This window comes from Amphiura filiformis, chromosome 5, assembly GCF_039555335.1.
Source record: "Amphiura filiformis chromosome 5, Afil_fr2py, whole genome shotgun sequence".
NCBI classification, from domain to species: domain Eukaryota; kingdom Metazoa; phylum Echinodermata; class Ophiuroidea; order Amphilepidida; family Amphiuridae; genus Amphiura; species Amphiura filiformis.
This window is the reverse complement of record NC_092632.1, coordinates 61,749,038-61,773,627: the sequence shown is the minus strand read 5'-3', so window position 1 is coordinate 61,773,627 and position 24,590 is coordinate 61,749,038. Positions and strand designations below refer to the sequence as shown.

At 36.5% G+C, this 24,590-nt stretch overlaps 1 protein-coding gene across 2 annotated transcripts in view; it reads right to left on the bottom strand.

The window, feature by feature from the left end:
* The window catches only part of LOC140153495 (presenilin-1-like), a 64,151-nt gene that overhangs the window by 26,986 nt on the left and 12,575 nt on the right, over positions 1 to 24,590 (bottom strand). Inside the window, exons 1-2 of one of the 2 annotated variants that reach the window (XM_072176260.1) lie at positions 22,033 to 22,739; positions 6,636 to 6,862 (exon numbers count right to left, since the gene is read on the bottom strand). In XM_072176260.1, the coding sequence (XP_072032361.1) occupies positions 6,636 to 6,862; positions 22,033 to 22,176 (371 nt within the window). In that variant the 5' untranslated portion in view covers positions 22,177 to 22,739. Of the gene's footprint in view, positions 1 to 6,635; positions 6,863 to 22,032; positions 22,740 to 24,590 lie in introns of those variants that run through there. The other variant, XM_072176259.1, reaches the window with a different exon arrangement.

Genomic DNA, 24,590 nt, shown 5'->3' with positions numbered 1-24,590 from the left:
GGCTAATAATTACTTGGTACAGCAGAGATACTAAAATCAATACCCAGGATCGATACACGTGAATGTGCTATGCACAATTTTGATATTCAGACGAAAATCTTTGGATACCGGGGTAGAAAATGATGAATATCTCCCATAATTGATTTAGTCTAAAGAAGCCAGATGTGGTTCCTTGAACTTGAATATATTTGTTGAACAGATATGATAGTCGTTAGCTTGCGTCTTGAGAAAGAAGCTTGCGCCTTGAACTCAAAAACTGACAATAATTCTGATTTTATATGTGCCGAACTATATAGCGCAGTGTATAGGCCAATCGTGGAGGTAGTCTAAAAGCAGATGACCTATGGCGTGCCATGCTCACTCACACACAGCGAGGTCAGTCACCGGGCTATTGTCAGTAGCCTTAGTCAGATGTCCTTCGCCCATTATGCGCCTCAAAACTATTAAACAGGTCGGAACAAAATGGCCATGCGTGGCGGTGGATTCAACCTACCATGGCGATTTCTGCCATGAAGATATCGGGGCGATGACACTGTGCAATGTACCCACCATTGAATTTGGCAAGTTCGGCATCTTAATTGACAGTCATATCTTTCAGATTTAATGACCTTACAGTACACACTCAGGATTTAAGAAACACAATACTGTTATTTCAGTTTTCCAACTACCACCATATGGCATGCACTATAGACTATAGTCAAGTTTTACCAGATACAAGTTAACCCTAATACTCCAGATGCTTTTTGGTGAGGTGGAAGGTAAACAAAGAAGGAAGAAAGAAGAAGAGAAAAGAGTTGATTGCCATAACTTCCTGCATGCAGAAAGAGACTGCCATCAAAAGAACCAATTTTGATTCACGCTAACCAGTGTTTAAGTAATACACCAATCTTAATTTTGAAACTAAATCTAGAACTTGAATTTGCTGTAAAGTGTATCTTTAATCTGTGCAATAAACCCTACCAAGCAGCTACTTGCCTTGGCACAAATGAAATACAGATCTACAATCCAATTTAGTACATCATGGTGTTGCAAACTACCCTACCAGGGTTTATTACAAATTCAATTTGGTCAACTTAATCAGATTCCGATTACTTTTACGCATCAGCAATGCAAGAATTTGTTACCGTGGCACATAAAACTTTGTCTTGTCACCGCTTGATTCCCTTTGGGAAATGCCAACATGAAAAGCTAACAGCGTCGAGCAAATAGGTGTATTAATCTGCAGAAAAAGATTCATTCACACCGCATGACTGTCAGCAACTTGTTTTGATATGTCGAGCAATACTTCTTACTACTTTAATGCCTCGCATAAAATGGGGTTCATTGCAACTGTCAGCATCAAATTCGAAAATACGGTAACATAATTTACTGCTAAAAAATTAAAGCTAAATGTGGCAAATTGACTGCGAGCAGTTCAGTCTGATCAGGGAAGTGTGAATCTCCCTGGTCTGAAATGGAAGCATTTTATTGGCTGATACTCCCCCTGATAGTAATGTAACATTAAAATTTATGGCAATTTCTTGCTGGTATTTTTTGTTACACCACGGATACTAGTATACCATATGCCTTGGAGCTTCAATTACTGCAATCTCAGGGAAAAAATGTTTGAACGCTTTAAAGGCCTAATTGGAAATGGTCTCCCTTCTTCTCCTGTTCAATGTTGTAACACACAATGTCCTCATCTTCACCATATCTTCTCCCAACATTGATTGGTGGGGAAAGGGGAGGGGGTATATGTAAACGTGATACGGAAAAACAGAAAAAATCATGGAATTCGGGGTTTGCTCACGGAAATTTGAAAATGCCACAAAATAGTGAAAAACTGTGTAAAATGTCTAACTTTTGTGTTGATTTGCAAAAGAAAACAACGAAAAGTGATAATTTAGCAGTAATCAACCATTAAACAATCCATTCTAGCATTTATTCTAGGCCTACTGTGCAAGATTCTGGCCGATACAGCTATTGGAAGTACACACAAGACAACTGCATGATGATGCTTAATTTTAATGGGGATGTTGAGGAGAGACTACAGTAAAAAGGTACATAATTATATAATAAGACAAATTACAGTTTTAAAAACATGCTTGTATTCATTCACTTTTCAGTGCTTTATAATGTAAAACGGAAAATCACGGAATCGTCCAATTTGTAACACGGAATTTAAATTTTGTAACACGGAAAAATTGTGGCTTTAGGTATATGGAAGATAAACAACAAGGTAACATCACTATAAATAATTCTTAGTTTCCAGTGACTAATATAGTGTGCACACTATGGTAAGAAAAACATGGCAATGGGCTGTTCCATTTAAAATCCACACTACCCCTGTGGAAAATTTTGGAAATATCAGAGGGAGTGTGTTTTTCAAATGTAATTGATCAGGGTTAATCATTTCAAAACCCATACTCCCCCTGTGTTACGGCTTTACCCATATCTTAGACAACTGGAGTGAGTATTTCAAATGGGAGTTACCCAATTGTCTATTATATTCAAAACTCATACTCCCTCTGCAGAAGACTTTAGCTAAATCTTCCACAGGGGTAATGTGGGTTTTAAATGGAATGGCCCAATTAGAGTAAGTGTTCGAACACATTTGTTCTAAGATTGTGGGTCTACATCACATCATGAGAGTAGAATGAGGGATCTGTTAGCATTAAAGGCTAGGAGTTCAAGTGATAATCTACATGTCACATAATGTTTGCTTCATTAAGGGATCTCAAATGAGCGTTTCAAGCGTTTTGACAGTATTTTTGTGGGAAATGAGAGCACATCAGACATATCGATTGCATTCTGAATACGAAGAATGTCTTTCTGATATCAAATAATTTTCATTTTTGAAATTCACGATATAATACAAATTTTATGACAAATTATTAAAATTTGATATTTTCACATTTTTGATATAACAGTCCTCGAGTAAATTTTATAAATCTAATGATATATTCTTAAAGTGTATGTAGCTGGGAGGAAAAGCCGACGATCAATTGAAAATTTTGACCTTTCATATTGAAGATATGGATTTTTTTCCCAAAAAGACCTAATTTTTTTGGTGTTTTGGGAAAAAAAATCCATATCTTCAATACGAAAGGTCACAATTTTCAATTGATCGTCGGCTTTTCATCCCACCTACATACACTTTAAGTATAAATCATCAGATTAATAAAGTTTACTTCGAATACTGTTTTATATCAAAAATATCAATTTTAATCATTTGCCATAAAATGTGTATTACATTGCTAATTTCAAAAATCAAAATTATTTGATATCAGAAGGACATTCTTCAGATTCAGAACGCAATTCGATATGTCTGATGTGCTCTAATGTCCCACAATAAATACTGTCCAAACATTCATACCCCATCCCTTAAGACCGAAGCTAAAATATTAATAAAATTACACTTCCTGCTGGATTTTGTAGTAACTAGGTCTACCTCACACCATGGAAACAGAGTGTGTGGTTGATGCATCAAATATAGTCGGGTACTTGCAAGATAAGACCAAACTACTTGGATCAAGGCACGGTTGCACTTTAACATGAATTATCACAAATCATTCCCTGTCAATTTCGGTCACGTTTGAACCGATTTCTCAACCACAAGCACACTTATTTTCTTCTGGGAAATACTTTCATTTATAATTGGTACTGAATCTCTAGATGTGATATTTGTGATTGAAGAGGTTCATCAGGTCTGTTAATTAATCAGCTATTTAGAGTTTATTTGTCAAGACCAAGTGAAAAACTTATGTTTTTCTGCTGACAGTTTTGCTAGAAACCTTCTGGCTTTCTCAAAGCGTTGATGATATTATTGATCCATCTGCTTGGAGTGGGGAACTTGACCGGATGTTTTGGTTTTCCCGGAAGTAGTGTTCCTGTCTCCAGCGTTGGTTTTGAGTACAGGGTCGCAGAGCAAGATGGGTAAAGGAAGCAATATGGATTCGCAAGAGAGGGGACAACACCATGAACAGAGATGAGGGCATATTCTTTCTAAGTCACTCACATCTTTGATCCTCTACTCAAGACCAATGCTGGAGATAGGAATACCACTTCCGGGAAAACCAAAACATCCAGTCAAGTTTCCCGCTCCAAGCAGATGGATCAATAACATCATCAACGATTTGAGAAAGTCAGAAGATTTCTGGCGAAACTGACAGCTTTTCACTTGACAAATAAACTCTAAATAGCCAGAGTGATATTTGCAACATCACAACTTAAAATTATTATAAAAAATTTTTTAACCACTATTACCATTATTGGTTTTTGACTTGGAGGAGACTCCCTGTTGGTTTCAACTTCTTAGCAACCGCACTTTGGAAACCAACTCTTCTCCATAACTTATTCTGCATAGATCCTATTACAATGTATCTTCATATGTATGCCTAATTGTATCGCTTAGAAAAAAAGGCTTTAACCCTAACAGGACGGTATACTACAAAATACTACTTGATATATGCGCTGTTCGTGCATGCATCCCACGTGGTGTGATGATGCAATCGCCCTAAGTGATATATAGGCACGATTTTGCTGGCCAGCGAAGCCCAAGACCCATGGCAAAGTGTCGCCGACCCAGTGCTTGGCATGCGAGGGGTCTCGGGTTCGAATCCCACCCAGAGCAAACAACTTCTTTCTTTCTTTTCTCTCTTTATTCCTTCCTTCTTTCCCTTCCCGTCGCCAAAAAGCCCTTAGGCGGTTAGGGTTAGGTATCCAGTTGGATAAACATATAGCGTCTGACTGTGTAGTATGGGTGTTCAAATTGATTCTGGTTCTGACGTATCACTCAATTAAATCAATTAATAGCCATTGCAAGACCAACAACTTTCCTACTTCAATAAGGTATAAGGCTTATGTCAGCGGCATAGCTAGCTTTCCGAGGGGGGGGGGGGGAGTAAATGAAAATTTATGAGGCAACAACAAAAACAATTTCCCACTTGCATCTTTTTGACCTGGTATCATCGGTGGGATATAATACATAAAAGGTTTTCCTTCCTTCCTTCCTTTTCCTTCCAGATTTTCTCTATCATTTTTGTCAGAGGAGGGGCACTTTTTTCTTTCCTTTTTTGTCAGGGGGGGGCCTGTTCCCCACTGGCTACACTACTGGCTGATATGCAAAAGACAGCTCATGTTTTGCATGATTTTCTGCTTCAATTCAGTCAATACACAGGTGCAACAATTGACAAAATATATATTCTGGACACGCACACGGAATATGTTTACATCGTCAGCCTAAATACAAAGCATTCCGTTCAATTAGTCTATACTCATTTTCAACAATGCCCTTTTCTTTTTTGGCCTCATACTACAATGTACTATTTAGAAAATCTGATTAAAAACAATATAAAAAAACACCATAAGCAGTATCTGGAAGCATTGGGCTATTCCAGTTGAACGCATGCACCCCCTCTGGAAGCCTTGATTTTAATCTCCCACATAGGGGATTTTGATTTCAAATGAGTCACCCATTCAGGTAACCCTATTTGAAATTCACACTCCCTGTTTGGAAGAATAAGGTCATGTCTTCCAGAGGGGGTATGGATTCCAACCGCAATAGCCCAATCACCTAGAGTGGTAGCACAACAATTTAATCATGCTAAAAGGTAGAGAACCACCGCAAAATCAATTATTATATAGACTGCAATACATATTGTAATTTGCAGTAATGTAAATTTTGAAAAAAATTTCCGATATTAGCAGACAGTATTCCAAATTTCCCCACCTCACGTTTCCCTCCACTTCGCATATTAGAATGCCACGTAAAACTCAAAATTGCTTCATTTCATTCAGTGCGTTGCTGCAGGTGAATTTCTATATATATGAAGCACACTGTGTGCATATTATGTAAATGAAACAGAATCAAGTCTTTGCAGCTCTTCTCTGAACATTTTCACTTCTTGCTTCTTGATGTGATACACATACATGGGGCAAGGTTATTTTCAAAGGCCCATTCAGTGATTTCCTCATTGGGAGGATCGTAAAAATTCAGCTGGCACAATTATTTAAGACTGCCTCTTGCGATGGCTCTGAAAAGAGCTGTTCATAGTGGGCTGGACTCCTTGGACACTGATCTTTGCAAGTAGATTAACAGTTACCAACTCAAAAAATTGTGTGCCTCCAGAAAGAGTTGGCTAAAAGTAGATTGCCTCTTAAAATTAGATTCAAACCTAAATTTGTACCTAATGAATAACCATCATAAAAACATCTCCCCAAGTTGTCAATTCCCTTTTCTGGTTTGAATGCTTACACAGCTAAATACCATTAAAACTAGATAGTTAGCATATGTGCTTACTATCGAGCGCTTTTAAAACATGCAAACATGAAGTGCCCCATCCACAAAAATGTAAACGGTTTTGAGCAAATCAAGTAAAGCTGCAAATTTGTGTCTCAATCCCATTAGCCCAGTTGGTAAAGCGCTGGACTTTGGTACAATTTCATGTTTCTCAATAGTAAGCATATATGCTAACTATCGAGTTTTTACGGTATGCCAGGTAAATATGCTTGCATCTGACCCCAAAACCAGACGTATTTGAGTCCTTTTACTACGCAATGACACTATATACAATATATATAAAAATAAAACAACATTATGAAAAAGGGCCCCTCGTTCAAAACTCTCTCTCTTGCGAACATGAAAAAACACTTACAAATAACCTTGGCTGTTGTCTGTATAGAATGACACCGTCGATATGGTTGCCACAACCACCACCATACATAATGACACCGGGACAAACAACATGATGACGTGTTTGGCGCCATATTTGAGCAGCTCCTCCTCCTCTTCATCATCGAGGTCAGGACGGTTTGAATGCGGGGTTGGTCGCTCTCGTTCGCGTGATGTTTCATTTCTACCCTGTTGGTCCTCCCCGTTCACCTGTGGTAAGACAAACACACAAATGGAAGAGGATATTGTTTAAAATATTCAGATGTTTACAATAATATCGTTGCAGATATATACTGACCATGCTGGAGGGGGAAGCACTGACCATGCTGGGGGCACCAGTGTTGATTCAGGGGGCATAATCCATTTTTGGCAATTTTCCAATAGGATTTTCGACGTGTGACCCCCATGACCCTTTGAAGCTATGGCACTGAGGAACACCATACAAAATGATGATTTAAATAAGTGTTATAAGAAGCACAACATTAAGACAACAAAATTAGCTTGGGATTTGCTGACCCTTAATCTAGGGATAGCATAAATTGCAAGGTGACATTCAATCTCTTTCCTCCGTGTGTGACTGTGTGTTCAGCTCTGGATAACCACTTGTTCAACAAGCTAGTATGAGATAGGAATTAGTGATTCCAATGTGAAAGCGGAAATATTCATGCCACATTTACTGTCAGGCTTTCTCTCCACTTCAAATTTCAGTAAAAGTCAGAAAAGCATGAAACTATTCCATCACTGAGTTGGGCTATGTGGGAACCTTAAATTAGTCAAATGAAAAGGAAGGGAACATGCCAAGAATCCACACATTATATGTGCAAGACAATTTTGTATTTAAGGCGATAAAAAAAAGCCTATTTTACGGCCCAATCAACCCAGAATTTGCCTTTTGAGGAATTTTCTTTTTTTATTTTGCTAACATTAGCCCTTTTTGGGCCAAAATTGATTAATTTTGGCTGAACATTTATTTTTAGAAAAAATGTTTCCAATGGCTTCAGGGTTTGGCAAAGTTTAAGGTAATTTTAGCCTCAAAAGAAAAAACAAACAAAAAATGCCCGACCGACCGGCCCTACTTCAAAAGGTCTGTCCACCTGTAGAACTTTTTAGTTCAAAATTTTATTACATTAGGTTCTGAGTATCACGAACAGAACATTAGTACATGAGCTGTAATAAAAACCTATTGTATGAGACAATGCAATATTATATAGCAGTCTCTGTGTAATGCATCCTTTCATTTTATGGTACAAGCACACGCACTGCACTCTCACATATATACTCATTCACATGCATGCCAACGCGATAACGTAGTTCCTTAAATTAGACTGTTAAGTGAAAGTGTGCTTCCCATATAACCACATTAGAATGGACAGAATCCCTTAAATCTAACACCCAATTACATGTACACCATGAATGTTTATTGGGGGCTATTCCAGTTGAAATCCATACACCCCCTATGGAACACATGACCTTAATCTTCCACACAGGGGTGTGTAGATTTGAAATGGAGTCACTTATTCAGGTAACCCCGTTTGAAATCCACACTCCCTGTGTGGGAGATTAAGGTCATGTCTTCCATTATAGCAGGTATAGATTTCAACAGGAATAGCATTTGAATGTACCTAGTGAGAACACGACGGAAGATGGAATAAGATACAGATTTTCAATGGTCTGTCATTGGAGTTCATAAGACTTTGACACCATCACTAAAATCCATACAAACTAAACCAAAGATGATTCAGTCATATAATTTTGCACTTCGTAAACTCACAGTAAGGGACCGTTCACAAATACTTGTTAGGGGGGCCTGATGCAAAAAGGGGGGCCCTGAAAATTTTTGACCCTCCTAAGGGGGGGGCCTGAAAAAATGACCACAAATTTTTCTGGAAAAAGTTTATATGCTTTTCTATGGGTTGACCCATACTTTTCATGTCAAAAAAGGGGTGCCCTGAAATTTTTGAGGTCTGTAAAGTGGGGGCCCTGAAAATTTTTTCCCCCTTACAAGTGTTTGTGAACAGTCCCTAAATTCCTTGACAAGTCAGCATGATTCTCAAAATGTATTCTCACCAAATTTGAACCCTTGCCATACACAGCTTCATGACCCACAAGTTCGAAAACCGTTCAATCTATACATTGTTTTTTCAGGGCATTTGACCTGATGAGGTTCAGTTTTGGCACAATGTGAGAATCGCACCACATTCTCAAAACCTGGACTAGAATTGCTACATTCTCACTAATCTACTGTTTTCAATGAAATGGTTTTAGAAAAATAGCACAAAGTTCACTAAACATATTGTAAGAATCTAATTCTCCAATTTGTGCCCAATTTTAAAAATGCAAGCAGACTGTCTAATATATTTGGGTGTATTCCTAATACAATTAAGATGTATGCCAATACATTTGGGTGTATTCCTAATACATTTGGGTGTATTCCTAATACATTTTGGTAATGTTTCAAATACATTTGGGTGTATTCCTAATACATTTGGGCAGAGATGTAGACTTGAGTCGTGTGACTTGGACTCGAGTGTGACTAAAGTCACTATTTTTGGGACTTGTGACTTGACTTGCAACTTTTGCAAAATGACTTGACTTACTTGTGACTTAGACAAACTGACTTGGACTTGGACTTGAAAAAATTGACTTTTTACCAACGCAAGTCTGAGGTTACTTTCCTGTAAATTGCAATTTATGGATAGAATTTATGAATATTAATAGGCCTACAATAACATTAATGAATTATCCGCTGGGAAGTAAAAGTATGTCAGGTTGAAAACTCGGAGTCCTGTCCCAGCAAACACAAAACTGGTGAATAGACTTGTAGTGACTTGTGACAAGTTGTGACTTACTTGCAACTTGACTTGTGATTTGATGACTTGTGACTTGACTTGATTTGCAACTTTTTCAAAATGACTTGACTTACTTGTGACTTGGACAAAAGGACTTGTGACCAGTGTTCGATTTACCTGGATTCGCATCGCAAAATGCGAGTCATTTTTTACAAACTGCTACTCAACTACACAGACCAGTAGCAAAAAATGCGATCCCAAAAAATTGGGGAAAAATGCCTACTTGCGATCGTGAACCACGCTGATATACCATCATTTGCAAGTTGCCATTTGTCGAAGTCAAAAATGTTTCCATAAATTCTATTTCCAAGAAAATAATCCACAAAAATATGACTCAAAAGTCCCTAAATCGTGATGTTTACGCCATTAAACTAAATACAGTATCCTCCCTTGTATGCAAATTTATTTCCATGACGTGTTGTGTTACAAACTTCCATGTATTACCAGATAACTAAAAACGTGCATATTAATTTTATGACGTCATAGAAGTAGCACTGTTTATATGGTGTATAGTTCAGTGGTGAGATGGAAATATCGTGTGTCCTTGGTGACAATCTTCCAAAATTATACAAGATTTTTAGGATTTCATAGATTCCTCACATTATTTTAATGCTTCAGCTAATAAATTAGTGAGTTTCCTCTACTCAAAAATGTAGGACTTCTCTTGATTACTGAAGGAAAATTTGCGTTTAGAAAGGGCACATGATAATCAGCTTAGGAAGTTTAGGTGCCGAATTTTGAACCACATTCGGTCTGCAACACTGCAGTTGCATAACATTTTTTAAGCATTGAGTACTGGGATTGAGTAATCTGTGAGAAGATAAGAAAATACAAAAAATCGATAAAATATGGTGAAAACAAACTGCTACTCAAAATTTTGGAATTGCTACTCAAATCTGAAAGTGAGTAGCAATTTTTGCTACACAAAAAAATAGATGAAAATCGAACACTGCTTGTGACTTGGACTTGATTTGCAAAAAATGACTTGTTGACATCTCTGCATTTGGGTGTATTCCTAATACATTTGGGTGTATTCCAAATACATTTGGGTGTATTCCTAATACATTTGAGTGCATTCCTAATACATTTGGGTGCATTCCTAATACATTTGGGTGCATTCCTAATACATTTGGGTGTATTCCTACATGTAATACATTTGGTGTATTCCTAATACATTTGGGTGTATTCCTAATACATTTAAAATATGAAAAATAAATGTTTACAAATACTTCAATCATTTTATGCAAGGAACATAAAATTCAATATCAATCTTCAAATCTTCAATCCTAATAAATCTCATCCCATAAAAACACAACAAAAAAATGTTCATGCCGCGATTTTTTTTTGAGCCGTTGAATAATTACTGCTGCAGAAGTTACTATCAATCAGGCTCACTTCATTTGAGTTTTAATGCAATATATCTTTGTACGAATCTTATGGGGATTTATCCTTCTCTCTTTCCCTCTTAATTTTGTCTTATGAAGATAGCAAAGTGACTTGAGGTCAGTAAATTGAGAACAACTGACATAATATTGAGTGATTTCCCAAAGCAGGACGCAGCTTGAATCCGGATTTCATTCTTTGAAAGCAGAAGTAAATCGAGCGAAATAGGTTTAACAAATAAATTAATTTATGCAATTAGAAAAAGAAATTAATGAACATAATATAGTAAATGTATAAATAATATTTTAAGTACCATAGGTAAATAAATAAATAAAATAAACAAATAAATAAATAAAGAATAAATAAAGAAACAAGGTAAATCTAATAATTAGATAAATGAAGTCAATAAAAACCAAATAAATATCTAGATAAATTATGTTCAAAAGATAATAAGTGAAATTGTTATAAATAAATAAAAATAAAAATATCAATCAATTATAAAAAATATAATAATAAGCTTTCTAGTTTTATGATAATAAATATTTATTCTTATATGCTGATCACACTTGAAAATGATAATAAATATGCTGCCTTGAATATTACAATGTATAAAACAAAAAGCTTCATCATTGTATTAGAGTATGAGACATGCCCTGAGTTCAACTAAGACTGAATGAGTCAACGAGGAAGATATGCGAGATAAAATCCAAGCAGGAAAAAACCTCATACACAGTACGACACAGTACGTGTGTTGCTTTGAGGCTTTAATATAGTATTATCTACTCTTTGTGGTACAACGCCGTGCATCGTGCCACTCTTTCTGTAACACTTTGCCAAAATGTTTTAAACAAGATGAATAGGACCACCTTTCCGGAAATAAGTCCCTATAAACGAGTACATTTTCAATCAAAGAAATATCTATATTTCCAGGTTTCAGTGGCAGGGGGAGCCACCCCCAGAACTGTTGCCCCAGAAAAAAACCCTGAAATAGGGCATAAATTTGGGATACAAAGGCCCAAAATAAGGCTGAACTAAATAAAATTAGACTGCCACCTCTACATATATTTTTTATCAGATTATAATTTTAGTTCTGAATACTAAATGAGATTCAAGAAAAAAACTTTTCTGCAAACATGAATATGACTCTAAAGAAACATTTAGTGTGCCCAAATTCATGTACTCACTAATGTTTCTTTAGAGCACAGATCCTGGGTAAGAGTCTAGTGGGTCATTCATCAGTGACATTGCATTGAACCCAAGTATTTTTTTTAAAGCAAGTTTTAAGGTGGTACTACACCCCTGGCCAATTTTGAGCCTATTTTTGCATTTTTCTCAAAAATTATAGCGCATTGGTGACAAGCAAGATATGTATATTATAGGGGCAATGACTACAACTACTGCACTGAAAATTTTATTTCAGCACAGACAACAGTTGTGGAGTTACAGTCAAAAATGAGGGAAAACCAATATTTGATCAATAAATCAATAACTACTTGTCTTCAGTCACTGACATTCCAGTGTAGTAACTGGATTCCTTGCCCCTTAAATATACATAACTTTTGTTACCAGTGTTTTATTAGTTTTTGAGAAAAATGCCAAAAATAGTCACAAATTTATCAAGGGGTGTAGTACCACATTAACACAAGGAAGTTATAATTTCTCTGCTTGTTACACAGTATTCTTTATTGCAATGAGATCATCACCACATCTTACATAAATTCAAAAAACCTTAAATTAATTTGATAAAAATTTCTCTACCTCTTTCAATTTCATTTTTCTCCAAGAGTGAGCAGTTCAGGCTCGATACAATTTTATACAGCAACAGAAACTTGTTTGTTTCCATTCATTTCGCTAGAGGAGTTACTCTATGTCCATTCACTATTCCTCCTGAAATTAAGTCTAGACTAACATAAATCCTTTAAATCTGTATTCTGATGTACTACAATAGATTTTGTGAGTATCAGCTCTCCCCATATCATCCTGTATAAACGGCTGCACATTATCTTCTGTGTAGGTGTTCATCTCCTCGAAAACAAAACATCCATTTAACATTGCTAGCTAGCACTGCGCTAGGTCGTACGATTGTTGCATCTATCAGACATCAATAAAATCACTAGTCTCAGTGTATTTTTGCATGATCACACAGTACAGGAGACTTGTTGAATTTCAAAAGCCTTTAAATATAACCTTTCATTGTACTTTGTAGGCTTCTGGTAGAGACATAATATCAGCATGTGTGGTGAACCTCTGAACCTATCCTCAGAAACATGGCAGAGGCGGATTTAAGGAAAAGGGCCCTGTCAGCAAAATATCCTGGGGGCCCAATAGTAAAGAGTTGAATCAGGAGCGTGCCTGAATTTTTGTCGCCGAGGAGGGCAAGAACAAAATTTGGTAGTGATCATTAGTTCGGCCCAACGTTATGAGATAACTATTTGAAGTAAAAGTTGATGTAGGCTTAAATGTAGTAACTTTCACTATCCTATACCCAAATCGGGGGTTTATCAGATTTGTGAACAAGGAATATTTCCTTTTCTGTTTTTGCTTGATAGTCAAGAAGCAAGCAAAATCCCAGATTAAGGTCCAGAATCAGTTTAAATATCATAATCTGACCTCCAATACGTTGGTACGCGTGAATTTTGACATTTGGGGTATGGGGTTGGGAAAAATTCTTAAATCTAGGACCTTTTGGCGACAAAATAAGTTTATGGCACAAGTGCGCGCGAAGCGCGAGAAAAATGTTGCTATTTTGAAATTAAACTGTTAAAACATGGTGCAAAACATGGAAGGCATATGCACTCAAGTGGTTTAGTTTAAATTGATTTCCGCATACGATTGCGGCAGAAGCATAACAATTGAGAGAGAGCCGAGCATATTTTGCTTTCGATTTTACTATGACATTTGCGGGTGAAGCACGGAAAAAAATCAGTCCGTTTTAGCCCAAAATGAAGGTGAATTTTGCTATATATAGGGCCAGTGCGTGCTTCGTGTGGGCAAAATTATGCAATTTTACCCTATTTTGGCCCAAAACATGGTATTTTAGGTCTAAAAAGGAAGATGCACAGGGCAATTTGGAGGGGGGCACATTTTGGGGGCCCTGGGCGTGGGCCCATTTGGGCCCTGTAGCCCATAATATTTCACATTATGAGGCTCATGTAGGCCTATCCATGTAAAGGTACACTGCCCAAGTGCTGGGTGTACCGAATCAGAACCATGAACTGTTATATTTGCTTTAAATTACTTTTTAAAAACATTTTAGGCCCTGGGGCAGAGGGCCGCAAACGTTAAAACAAAGGGCCAAGTGGGCCTATAATATTTGACCTTTGGAACTCATGTAACCATGAATAGTTATTGAGAAACGACTAGCCCTTTGTATTGACATTTGGGCCCCCGGGCACTCTTGATCTTGGATATCTGGGCCAAAATTGCATGGCAAAATTCATATCTAAAGGGAAAGAACTTTAGGCTTAAGTGCATCATGGTCGGTTCACATACGGGGTCCTTTGTAGTTTTAGAGCCAGCTTTGATGATACGGATATCTAACATTGGGGGCCCTGGACCCATACTAGATGTCCAACTTGTATTTTGAGAATGTGTAATGCTCTAGGCAGGCCTACCAATTCGTAGTCCTGATTCTATAGAAATTGTATTCCCAAATATTAAATTTGGGGCCCTGGGGCCCTTGACCTTTTGACCTCTTGCTGTGGCCCAAACGGGCAAAACTTAATGAAACTTTTTAAGAATCATAAATGCGGGCATAAATAGAATGTCCTCTTGCACTGATGCACAGGCATATAATACATAACCTTTTCAGTACTATTCTACCCAGCGCACCTTTGAACCTTGCAGAAAACAACTAAAGCAAAAAACAAACAAAAACAAAACAAAAACAAAAAAGCAGGGGGGCCCTTTGGCCAAAATAACAGGGGGGCCTTGTCAGCAACTGCTGACTTGCTGACAGCTTAAATCCGCCACTGCATGGAAGCAAATGCAAACTTCATTTGTTTGTAAGGATTTCGAAGCATTTCAAAGTTGTTTAAGTATGCTTACATGTTATTGCATTCATCTCAAGTTCTAACCCAAAATTGAGAGAGTACAAAATTGAGATGTATGTCATCTGCTATGTATGTCGTCTGCTATGTATGTCGTCTGCCACGCATGTCTTCTGCCACGCATGTCGTCTGCCACGCATGTCGTCTGCCACGCATGTCGTCTGCCACGCATGTCGTCTGCCATGCATGCCATCTGCTACGCATGCCATCTGCCACGCATGCCATCTGCCACGTATGTCGTCTGGCACGTATGTCGTCTGGCACGTATGTCGTCCGCTATGTATGTCGTCCGCTATGTATGTCGTCTGCTATGTATGTCGTCCGCTATTCATGTCGTCTGCCACGCATGTCGTCCGCTATGCATGTCATCTGCTATGCATGTCGTCCTCTATGTATGTCATCTGCTATCATTCAGTTGGTTAATGGAAGTCAATTGTGATTAATTTTGCAGCAGCAGTTTAAAATTTAACACAGAACTGACACCATATATGTGCTACATATCTGAAGAACACTCTCTTGGGCTCCCTGTTATACTAATTCAATAACTCGCTGTAAAGTATGATTTATCTAACATATCTTTTCTCCCTTTTTGTTTCATTCTGTTCAATTAAACACTCTGATACAAGCGACAGCAAAGTATAGATCTACAAATTATTATAATCACCAGATATATTATGGTTGTGAATCCCCATGTTTGCAGATACGGTTAATCATCAAGAACATTGTTACCGTATAAAAGCCATATTATAACATTTGCTGAGGAAGACGCGGTTAGACGCCCGCAATATTTGTCAAAATTCTGTTTTTTTGTAATATATTTTATTAAACTAACATGCCCTGCAAAAATCAAGACTTTAGGTGCGGTGCTGTAGTTTTGTCAAAATCCGCAATTTGAATCGTTGTATTATTATTACAATGGAAAAATTAGTCGAACGCGTACACAATGTTCACATCACAGTACGTACACAGCGTGCGGGATGGTACACACACATCAAAGGCCCGTGCAGTAGCACAACCGAAGGCGTGACATGCATTGGCGACATCTGCACTGGTAGTAAATTTCAGTTTGACCTCAGTTGTCCGGCTCAAAATTAAATCACTACCGAACTTGAGGTGAACCAAATTATAATCTATTTTTTATGGAAATGTTATAACATGGCTTTAACATCTAAAACAAGCTCATTTTCAGATGGCCTCAAACAAGACCTTAAAATGAAATATGCATGACTAAACCAAGCCTGCTGCTTTTACCTCATTACGTACGTTATTTTTTAATGGCAAAAAATATCGTCCTGTGGCAACCAGTGATTGCTTCTTGATGCTTAAATGTAAACCACGCAAAACACATGATACATACATGCATGCATTATATTAATCAATTTCAATGATGACATTTTGAGGTAAATTGATAAACTTGCTGCAGGAGCATACTAGACATATCCCACTAAAACAAACAAAATGTATGCATTCTTGATAAATTGCAAATGAGCCTAGCCTCTGATAGGTTATCATGTTTGAAACATGAGCACTATAGTTTGTTCGGCTGGTAAAAGGCAGGGCGCTGGATTTGTATATAATCACAGTAGAATGGTGTATATCATATTACATACCTATGCTAAGTGTATTTTACATGATTGGCGCCCTCGATTGACGCACACTCAATTGTCTATTTTGGTTGAGTTAGAGTTGAGACTCATGATATACAATATATAATGACTCATGATATACAATATATAATGACCAAAAAAGAAATAATTTTGCTTAGTATTAGTATAACCGGCAATACATTTCAAAGAAATTTTTATTTAAAAAAACAGGAAAATTTTGAAAAACATATGGCAAAAATGGTATAAAATAGGCTAAAAAGAAATAAAAACAGAGTCTGAGAATGTTGAGCCACAAAAAAAGTCCTGATAAAACAGAAAAATTCTCATGCCTGGTACTATTACCACTGTTGAACAGAGAACAAAGCACAGGAGATATTGAAGGGATGTCATCTTCAGTAGATAGCACATAAAATCTACAATATTGAAGCAGTAATAAAGTTATGTTTGCCTATTATAAGTTAAAGCATGCATTCATGCCTGTTTCAATGATAGTGCTCTTTTTGCTATTCCCCATTTTTACTGTCTGCATGTTTGCAATGAAAACCTCCTGAAGTATTGTGAAGGATTGAAATAAAAGATTGCATCTAGATTCAAATCTGCTCTAGATACTCAAATAGCAAAGAGTTAGTACCCTGCTATGCCCTCAAAGTACTGGCATATTAGAATAGAAGCTACACACAACATTAATATTTTCATTGTTACAATGTTATTAAGTTATTAAATCTTTCATAAACCATTCTGGCAATATTCATTACGAATGCTTATGAATACTTATGAATACTTATTCATATTTACAATATGGAGGCTCCAAGGTGAAGGAAACACACAGGTGTTTCTTAAATAAAGTGTATGAAATATTTAGGTTACGCCATAGATAGATATCACTACTATTACCGGCATCACCGGAGTAAGAGGAAATATAAAATATGGATCCAGGGTAAGCCTCTCTGTAATATTGTATTCATCTATAGAGAAGGCCTGGATTTGGGGGAGCTCCAAGGGCAGGCTTGCAATATCTCTGAAATACATGAATAGAGCAATGATTCTAATTTAGTGAATTTCTCAAGAGGGTTTCAAGTCACCAAGTTAAAATTGTCTGCAACTGTTACAGGTAGTGTAGTCTTGATACAGATTGCAGTCTTGTTAATGGCAATGTAGGCTTTGTAGCTCTTTCATATTTCACCACATTTCTGGAAATATGAGATAAAATCAAGATCTAAAGGATTTGGTGAGCAGCATCAATTAGATCTAGGGGGTGCATGGGAGTTTTGAAAAAAAAAAACTTGCCTACTAGTGTGATGGAAAATATTTTTACCCCACTGATGAGTAAAAAACTTTCCCTATCAAACTTTGTATAAGATATACATTAAAATTGAAAATAAAAAACTTTGCCACTGAGTAAAGGTAATGGAAAATAAATAACAACATTTTGCCACCTTTGGTAGAAAAAAAAACCCAACCATTTGCCCCCTGAAAATCAAATGGTGCATCCCTTACCCTCACTAAGAGCCAAAATAGTCTTATTTAAACCTTTATGCAACAATCATAGTCCACAATTTAACCTCGAGTTGTGAGGTATGAGATTAGTACCCAACAATTCTATGAATACAGAAACATATTGGCACGAAAGAACGTTGACCTGACACATGAGCTTCTTTTGATCCAAGTGGTGCCTGCTTTCATCCGATATTGCTCAATTTACAGGTTTATATAAATCGTCATCAAATTGGACAATTTTGCCAGTTTTGGGAGATGATGATACAAGATAAGTTACCTTGGCCTTACCCTGTAATCAATTTTAGGGCCAAGTGACTCAAGTGCTTTAGCTGCATAAATGAGTGCACACCAGTAACTACAAGACTCCTACACCCTGGGAGGAAAAAAATCAGTGTTTCAAACGAGGAAACGTGCAACACGACTTAATTAAATATATTAGAAAAGGCTTAAAACACAACTATTAGGCCCTGATTCATATTTAATCCTCATTTAGGCCTGGGAAATAGATTGTCTGTGAAAAATGAGCAGGATCCGACTTATTATGACGATTTGGCTAAACTTTGGTGTCAAGAAAACGATGTTTTCCCGGACCCTGTTTGTACACAAAGTCAATGGGGGCTATTTACAGGTGTGCACCCTGTACGATTTTGACCTTTTGACCTCTGTCATAATGTTTTCGCCGTTCAAAATTGTTATCCATAAAATCCTTCAAAGCTAAGCTACAAATAACTGTGTAGCATATCATTATCAATTAAAAGGTTTCTAGCGTGTTTAGCAAACTACCTGCAGATTTTTGAAATGGCAAATTATGAAATTAGTTAACTGTAATTTTGTCATTTGCTATCAGCAGTAGATAGCAAAAAAAATCTAAAAATGGTACCATGTAAATTAGCAGATATGCATACTAAAAGCCCCTTTAAACTGAAAAAAAAAAACCAGCCTGATTATGTTTACCAATATCCAAATTTATGATATATTATATAAACATCATTTCATAAAAATTCTTTACAGCCTTGTACATCATTCATAGCACTCCAAATCCATAAAGCAATGACAATATAACACAAAAACACTAATGCTGTTCAAAACAAAAGGCAAAAAACCACAGACTCGATCATTTCCCAATGTCACACTCAAGTGCACCAGGTCAAATGGAAAAGCTGGACAGCCAGGAGCAAACCTAGACAGTGTGTGTAATATGGGACCGGACATACATTGATCCCTTTCTCACTCTGGCTGCATAAATGAATGTATGAGGTATCGTGTAGCCATCGCCCACATCGTTTGCAGTGGTGATTAATCGTAACCAACAACCTTGTATATCCAATACAGCTCCTTTGGATAACACTTTTTTAAATTGTATTACATCAGTTGATGAATTTAGGGATACCACCAAATCATCCATGATGATGGAGATTTCATTTTGTGTTAATTTGGATTCTGCACTGGATATTCTTTTAAATGACACCTTTTCAGTAGCTAAAGATATGATAAAAAAATATGCTAACTACATGTATAATTACAATTAATTATAATTAAACACATAATTCTGCATCTGTTTATCCCCCATCTGAAATTGTTTTATATACTATACTCAACTTCAGAATCCTCATATTTGATTGACCCAGTCAAGCAGTGTCAAGCTAATATATTAGCCATACATAGTTAGTCATAGAGGATGAAGCCACAACACATCATGCTCTAGGTGAATCACCCATTCCATTTGCTAGTATTTTGTTGTTGTTGTTGATGACGGGTTTTGGTTGAATGCCCAAGTCACTTTCGTTATTAAGTAATTAAGAATAACATGTATGTTCCTGAGTGAATGCAACTATGCAGATTTCATAGGCAATCAGAAAAACTGTTAGAACATATGAAGAATGTATAACCGCACTTGCGCGCACTCTGTATTTCTAACTTGTTCGCATCATGTAAGATTGATTTATTTTTTTTACCAAAAAACAATACAAAACCTGATTTATTTGCTTGCAAATTAGTATTTTTTTGGATTTTTTTCTATATACTTTTGTAAATTATTATTGGGAGGGGGCATGCATATGGGCCTGTCAAAAAGTAATACATGTATGCAGTTATTAACCTATATTAAGTAATTTATGTAATCACAAAAGCAGCGATTTAAAACACTCTTTAGCAAACCCACTAGGCCCCAGTCAGTACACATACAGAAATATGCACTACCTTGTCAAATCTACAGCATTGCATTGCCAAGCTCAGACATATCAGCACAAAGAGAATCGATGATAATTATTAGGTCATTGTATAAAGACAGAGAATTCCCATTATAACAAGTCCAAGTGAACCTTTCTTATATATCTCCATGTCAATTCATCCATTTACCTTTTTAGCATATATGCATAATCATGTACATAAGGTATTATAGACGTACACACACAGGGAGGGTCACATGCAGGGTAAGTCATCAATGCCTTCATCTACTGAAGATGATAACCTGTTACATCTAAGAGTAAAATGAGGCCACTTGTCTAGCATGGGCTTATATTTTGTTTTTTGAGGCATGCATTTCTTGTTGAATCAATATTTTCTTTTGGAGACATGGAAGATGTTTTGTGGTTACTCACTGCCACAGCAGCTTCCATTTTTGTCTGACATATTGATGTAACTTGAGATTCAGTTTGCTGAATGTACTCAAGTTGCATTGCATAATTTGTATTATGTTGCTTCAAGTACTGACTGCTGTTATACACACATGCACACTTTGCTGTTGTTATTTTGAACAAAGTGCATTTGCATCTATAAAACATTTTATTTATACCATTAATACTGTCCATCTCATTTGTACATTTGTGGGCAGTGTACAACTAACATTCTCAGGGGCATAGCAAAAGCATCAGGGGCCCATGCACAAGGAGCAGTACGGGCCTTTTTAACTAGGGTGGGATTTACCTTATGGGGGCCCTGGGCCAGGCCAAAATTTTGGAGGCCCCGAACTCGCGTGCCGAGGAAGGCATGTCCACTCAAGTCAGTGGCCAAGTTTTGGTTTACGTATAATACCTAGGGGGAACTAACATATTTTATTCTGATGTTACTATAACATTTGTGCGCAAAGCACGCGAAAAAATTCAATTTCAAACTATTTTAGCCCCATCTCAACATGAATTTTCTATTACATTTTTGTCCTCTTTTGGCTAAAAACATGCTGTTATTGGGGTTAAAAGAAAGATGCATAGGGCAATTTTTGGTCGATCCTTCATGTAATTATTTCGTGTAAGCTAATCCTAACTCTAACCCTAACCCTAATCCTAAGCCTTATCCTAATCCTAACCCTAATCCTAACCCTAAACTAACCCTAACGTTAACCCTAACCCTAATTTCGTGTAAAATTACATGAAGGAATAACCCAATTTTGGGGCCCACAATTGGGGGCCCTTGACCCGGGCCCATCTGGCCCAATGGTAAACCCGGCCCTGGTCTCCATTATCAGCACTTATTTTTTGTACTCGGGCCCCTGAACCCTCGGGGCCCATGGACTTCGTCCACCCTGTCCCCCGGCTTGCTACGCCCCTGAACATTCTTGGCATCCCAATGCAAAATGTATCACCAGATCAGCATCTCTGGATGAGCAAATAAATATCAGGACACATGTAGCATTCAGCAGATTTTGCAATTTTAGGAATGCAAAAACAATGAATAGTATAACAAATATTTTCTTTCTTATTATGTAAATTACGTGAACGATTTTGTTCACATTATTCATGTCATAAAATGTTAAATCTTTTAAAATAAAATCTGAAGGAATTTACATGTAATTTGATGATATCATGCAAAATCCCTTAAATTTAACAGAAAAAATAACCCTCATCACCATATGATAATATTACAACCATATACACTTTCAGTCTTTCTTCATATCCACAAATCTGGGAATAATTACAACCATTGAGAAATATCAAAATTCCTTAACAAATGCATTCAAAAATCACAACCCAAAATTGCAATATACACAAAGTGTCTACCTTTCTCATAGGAATGCGTCCACTACGCACATAAGCCACATCCTGATAGTCGGTGTCCAGCAACAAAATGGCACTTTCCTCGATATCCATCTCAATTTCATGACTGTTAGTCCGTCTAGGCTCTCGTAATGCTGCATGCTGCATTATGGAAAACGAGGATTAAGGTATCCTAACCCACACACGTGACGGGTATCTATACAATATACACACTTTAAAGATCTTTTGTAATTAAACAAGATGAAGACACCTGGCCAGCACCGGAGCCGTACAGCAGAAATCACCTCAGCAAGTCGACTTGAAACACGATCTTTACAACAAAAGAGATGGGTAGCATGTTGAAATGAAAGATGACCCACAGTGGCTCATCCATTGTAACCTTCAAGCCTTCAATATGTCACAATTACTCCACTTGTCCCAATAAAAAACACACACAAACATATATTCCATGTAACGATCCAAGTATTTTTCCCAACCGAATTAATTCACCGTAGAGAAATTTCCTTGTTTGCCCCTTTACTAGCTCAGCAGCGATGACAGTGTTTAACTAGCGTAACATCTAAACACGAGGACTATACTTGAAGAAGGTGCTAACATGAATGTACATGCTTTGTCATAATGCTTGCCTCCATACGGGTTGAAGCTGTGTGCATACCGGGATGAGTATGCACCGCCTTGATGTGCAGATGTGTGGATTGCTATCAGTGTCTTGCATGCGTACTATCTACACGGACAACCCCATTCTGACAGTGTTAACAGCCACGAGCAAGTGTTTCTAGAATGTTGACAGTTTGTGAGTGGTTTTCATGTCAATTTCATGCATTAAATTGGATTTGAAGGGACAATCATCACAATGTATTTCTAATATCACGTTAAAAACTTATTGTAAAAATATTTAATTAATTAGTAATTGAGCAGAATAAATTCAGTCTTAATTATTTCCTGGAATTATTTTCAAAGCATCTCTCTGGTAATTTTAAATTTAAAATACATTTTTCATAATAAGTGCATGCATTAAATTGGATTTGAAGGGACGATCATCACAATGTATTTCTAATATCACATTAAAGTAAAAACTAAAAATTATTTTACCAAATTTAGTACATAAAACAAAGGGGTTAAAGCTTTCTGATAAAAATAAATTGAATGTCAAATTTTTAATACCATATTCAAGTATGGCCTTAGGCACTCTATTGTATTATTAAAATATTTTGAATTAATAAGTAATTGAGCAGAAAAAATTCAGTCTTTATTATTTCCTGGAATTATTTTCAAAGCATCTCTCTGCTAAATCAAATTTTAAATACTTGTAATTTTCATAAAAAGTGAACTACTTGCTTACTATTGAATTCAACAATACATTGACTTTCACGCAGGGTGTTTTGTACATGTGTGCACCTATTTCTTGAAATAAATTTCCCTCGTCCGAGTATAGTCCCACGTTCAAGTATAGTCCCACCCACCTTTTTTTTTTTTTTTAATTCCAGAAATTATAAAAAAAAATATATATGTTTGTTTGTTTTTAAAGTTATTTATTTTTTCGGTTTTGGAGTGTCCTTGGACCTATAGGAAAATGCTAGGATCATTCATGGTTGACTTATTAAAAAAAATTGTTTGTGTTTTTAATCTGCAAAGTGATAATTTGTATTCATGTCATATATAGCCTAATGATTTCAAAATGCATTGAATTTGTAGCCACTTTGAAATCATTATTAAATAGAGTATGACATGAACACAAATTATCACTTTGCATAAATAAAAATGCAGAAATTTGTTTTTCTTTAAATAAGTCAAACATGAATGATCCTAGCATTTAGCTCTAGGTCCAGGGACACTCAAAAACTTAAAAAATAAATAACTTTTTTTTTTTTTTAATTCAAGTGTAATCCCACCCCCTAAATTAGAAAAAATTTCACCTAAAAAAAGGGGTGGGACTATACTGGTACGAGTAGAGTAATAGATTCTTTCTTCATTGATTAATTTATCAACCACTTTCACTGATCCTATTTGACCAATTATTACAATTCATGCTATGCTCAAATCATTGATAATCTATGCTCAAATTAAGTCTCTGATTCTATTGGTATCACTAACAAAAGAAATAGCGGAAAGTGACTATGCATTTTGACCTTGGTTTAATAGCGGCGAATGAGGATGCATTTTGACCTTGGTTTAAGTCTCAAAAGGATTCTGAACAAATTATTTTTAACTGTGATTATCGTAACCGTGTCATCCGTTTCAAGCAGGTGGACTTAAATTACACTGATTATATTAAATCAATACATTATTTACCCACAAGACTCAAAAGAAAATCCTTCCAATGTGTACCGTTGCTCCCTGAAAATTATGTACATGTAATTAGTTGGGAGTAGGAGATATCAAGTGCATGCCCAGGAGTGTTTTGGGGGCTTGAGCCCCAGGGTCTCTAACGAATAACGATAAAGGGAAAAGAGAGTAGGAAAGAGGGAAAGGAAAGAAAAAGGAGAGAAAGAAACTTCCCTGGTTCAATAGAAAGTAAAAAGTTAAAGAGAAAGTAACTGAAATGTACAATGTAAATAACT